Consider the following 4,222-nt stretch of genomic DNA (forward strand, 5'->3'; position numbering starts at 1 on the left):
CGGGGGGGGGAAGGAGAAGGAGTGGGAGTGTAGAGAGAGAGAGGGAGAGAGGGGACTGAGAGGAGGAGCCGGGGAAAGGAGCGAGGTAGCAAGAGGGGAGCTGCTTACCGATTCTTCCTTGAAGAATCCCTTGCTCCATTTCCAACCTTCTCTGATCGGAATGTTACAAGACAACACGAGGGGGAAGGAGTTTACCGAGAACAAGCAACTCGTCACGAGCGATTTTATCTCTAGCGCAATGCTCGTGTGCAAACTCAACAAGTTCTTCTCTTGTTGGATATTGATTTCCTTCATGACAAAAGATGTGAGTGACCGTGAGAGCAGAGACAACAGAGAGATTCCAACATCTCAACCTTGAGCTTTCTGACGTATTCTTTGATCTCTGTGACACTCTTGCCTTGCAGCGAGTCTTTCTCGTCTTGCACTGCCTGGAGAAGCAGAAGGAGGGGGACGAGGAAGAGGGAGAAAGAAGGGGGACAAGGACGAGGACGAGGACGAGGACGAGGACGAGGACGAGGACGAGGACGAGGACGAGGACGAGGAAGAGGACGAGGAAGAGAATTCGAAAATGAAAGTTCAGAGAGTGCAGAATTGAGGTCATGGAGAAGCAGACAAGCACAAGAAGAAAGCATCACAGGCGTGTACAAACTTTCAAAGAGGCGAGCAAAAACATCTGCCCACCTTCAAAAACGTCGCTCTCTTCTTCACGATCGAGCCAACTTGCTCGAAATTTGCGTCCCTGAGCAGAGCAAAGAGCTGGTCGCTGGAGTTGAATTGAACCTTGACTCTCGCTTTCTTGTCCCCCACCTGTCACCACCTTCATCATCCGACTAACTCACACATTCTTGGACTTCCGCCCTCCCCCTCCTCCTCCTCCTCCTAACCTGGGGAGCGCTGCTGATCAGCTCAGAGGGTAGCTCGACGATGCCGTTGCTGATGCCGTAGATATCATCAATGAGGCCTTCATACGTGAGCTGAGTGAGCATGGGGGTAACGAGATCGCTCTCTCTATCCACGAGGATCAGCTCGTCGATCTCCTGCTCCTCCCCTTCCCCACAGCTCTCCTCCGGCAGCTCCCGCCGCATGCGCACGATGATGTCGGCGACTTTCTTCGCGCTCGCTCCCTTCCCCTTGATGGTGGGGATTATGCCGAACCTACTCTCGAGCTTGCGGATGCAGCGAGCAGCGTAGAATAGGGAAGAGAAGTCGCCGTCGCAGAGGCACTGGATGGACAACAACTCAAAAGACGAGAAAGCGAGTGAGAGGAGGGGGGACGAGCAGGCAAGATTAGTTTGACGCTTGATGTGGATGGAAGACGACGAAGGCAAAGAAGAAATACGAGGAGGAGGAGGAGGAGGAGGAGAAAAGAAGAACAAGAACAAGAACAAGAACAAGAACAAGAACAAGAACAAGAACAAGAACAAGAACAAGAACAAGAACAAGAACAAGAACACGAACACGAAGCAACAGGCATCTAACCTCTCGAAGAGCGTCGGGGTATTCCATAGAGATGACGTCGTCCTCGCAGGGGATGAGTCCGAGGTCGAACTCTCCCAGCTGCACGTCGTTGTATATTCCCTCCTCCTCCAGCACCCGCTCGCAGACAATGGTCCTACGAGGGACGACGATGACGCAGTACTCTAGCTTCTGCCTGTTGCTCTGGTTGAACTTCACCTGCTTCGCTATCGCCTTCATGTTCCAGATCTTGTCTCGCACCAGGAACATGACGCGTCGCTGATCGGTCTCAAAGGGCTCGCTCCGAAGGTGGTAGGTCTTCTCTACCCCATGCTCTTTCAGCAGCTGCTTCTCCGCAATGAGGCCCAGAGGGCCGCTGAGCGAAGGGTCCAGCACCAGCGCCTTCGGCCCCTTCATCTTGTTGATACACTCTGTCAGCTCCTTCCTGGACTGATCTCTCAACGTGATCAGGTCCACCACTGAGTTGGCGATCGCCATGTCTCTTGTCCCTGTCGCAGACATCTCTAGCCCTGCGATCGCTCCTGTCGCGCCCTTGTTTGTTCCCTCCTTGCGATCAGCCTAGCATGCGGCCATCAGCTCCACAGGCTCCATCTGATCTCCTCAAGGTTGGCCGCACTGGAAGGAACAGGTGCTGCAATCATCTGTAGAGAGGAGGGCTTCAACGTGAAGGCATCTGAGAGAATCATCAGGGCCTCTTCATTCTCCATCCTCCCGCTCGCTTTCTCCTCTCCCTCCCTTCGTCCTTCCCATGTCTCCCCTTCTTCTTGAACATGACATCTCTTGACATAGCTCTCTGCACCCTCTGCAACTTCAATGAGGCCACTACATTCATGCATCTGGAAAGTTTTGAAAGTTTCTGGTAAAAGGATCCTTGTTCCATCCTTGTACCAACCAGGGCTGAATCTCGTTAATCACCGGCATCCTACCATTCAATCTCGTCCTCATCATCAGCGCCATCATCGTTTCCTTTTTTCTCATCCTTCTCGATTTCTACTTCATCCACCCCCTGGACGCACGTTTGCCTCTCACGTTACAACAAAGTGACTCATACGGGTATTCTCTACTGTTCCTTCACTATCCCTCCCACTTAAGTGATCCTACGCACCCTTCAATATTCCTTCTCCTCCTGCTCCTCCTTATCCTCCTCCTCCTACTACTACTCCTCTCTTACCTCCCTCTCTTCCTTCTCCTTCTCCTTCTCCTCCTGCTCCACCTGCTCCTGCTGCTGCTGCTGCTGCTCCTCCTCCTCCTCCTCCTCCTCCTCCTCTTCCTTATCCCTGGTCTTCTCCTCATCTCCATCATCATCATCGTCATCGTGTCCTTCTCCTCCTCCGCTCTTCGCACAATCCCTATGTCAACACTGCATTGCCAGCGCAGTATCCTACGTTACAGAAACCGTTTTGAGGCGTTATGTGACCGTTATAAATGAGCGGGGATGAGGGATATGAGTTGGTGACGCGCGATGCTTTTTAGGAGACAAAACATCGGGGGAGGTTGCAGGAGCAGGAGCAGGAGCAGGAGCAGGAGCAGGAGCAGGAGCAGGAGCAGGAGCAGGAGCAGGAGCAGGAGCAGGAGCAGGAGCAGGAGCAGGAGCAGGAGCAGGAGCAGGAGGAGCAGGAACAGGAACAGGCGGGGAGGAGGAAGAGAGATGTTGGGGGGGGATGAGGTTTAGATGAGGGGCGAGTGGGTCGGGAAGCCCAGTGATGTGGGTGAGAACTGGTAAGTGGGAAAGATGACATGTTGGGTAAATGTGATCAGGAGCAGAGCGGGAGGAGGTTGCAACAGGAGATGAGATGGGAAGGATTGAGCTATGTGAAGGATATGGAGAACAGAAGAGTCACGTCTGTGATTCTTCGATCGATGAGAGGGAGGTAACATCAAAAGCTCCATTCTGAAAGACAGGCATCCAGTGCAAGCGCAGATAGAATGAAAGCATCTCCTCTACCCCCGCTCTGCCATCCTCGCAAACGACCCTGACGTTTCCATTCCCCCAGGCGTTGCATGGCCTTGTTTCCGTAACACGGACATTGCCCACGTTGTTGGCCGCTCGCTCGACAAGTCGCCATGGCTGATGTGCTTGCGAGAGCGAGAGAACTTGTGAAGAACATCCCAGAAGAACCTGCCTCCATCTTCGGCAAGGTCAGCTCCACAAGCTCCCCCTGCTGCCCTGCTCTCGCCCGTTCTCCCTGTTGCGCTTCGTCCCTCCCCTCCCCTCCCCTCGCTTCGCTTCCGTGTACCCATATCACTGTCCGTCCTTGTTCCCCTCCTCACAAGCATCGTCCCACTACTCCCCGTCCCCATTCCATCCTACCTACCCCTACTCCCCTCCCTTCTCCTTCTCCTCGTCCGCCTGCCTTCGCTTCTGCTCCTGCACCCCTTCCTTCTCCTTCTCCTCACTCCTTTCATCTCCTCTAATGCTGTCGTACATCTGAAACGTCTCCTCCAGCTGTCAGGTCAGATCTCCCAGGTGGTATCGAAGCACAACAGCGAGAACGACGCAGAGAGTATCTTGATTCACTTCCGCGAGCTCGACAAACGGTCGACCCTCCACTCCCTCCTCGCGCCTCTCACCTCCTGCTCTCCTTTAGGTTTGCATCTTTCCAGGATCATGGGGGATGGAAGGTATGACAGATACAATGAGAGAAGGAGAAGGAGGGGGGGGGGGGGAAGGAGGAGGAGGAGGAGGAGGAGGAGGGATAGGGGTAGGGGTAGGGTACGGGTGGAGAGACGACGACGACGACGACGA

General features: G+C 54.1%; 1 protein-coding gene across 1 annotated transcript; it reads right to left on the bottom strand.

The window, feature by feature from the left end:
- Positions 1-108: 108 nt before the first annotated feature.
- VPS33A (vacuolar protein sorting 33A) lies at positions 109-1,977 on the bottom strand (the record flags this gene model as incomplete). Its single annotated transcript, XM_005823650.1, has 5 exons — positions 109-288; positions 354-428; positions 682-807; positions 885-1,223; positions 1,480-1,977. Coding segments are annotated over 5 exons (1,218 nt in total), but the record flags the coding sequence as incomplete, so codon positions are not given.
- Between the last annotated feature and the right edge of the window lie 2,245 nt (positions 1,978-4,222).

Source organism: Guillardia theta (genome assembly GCF_000315625.1).
Source record: "Guillardia theta CCMP2712 unplaced genomic scaffold GUITHscaffold_105, whole genome shotgun sequence".
Lineage (NCBI taxonomy): Eukaryota > Cryptophyceae > Pyrenomonadales > Geminigeraceae > Guillardia > Guillardia theta.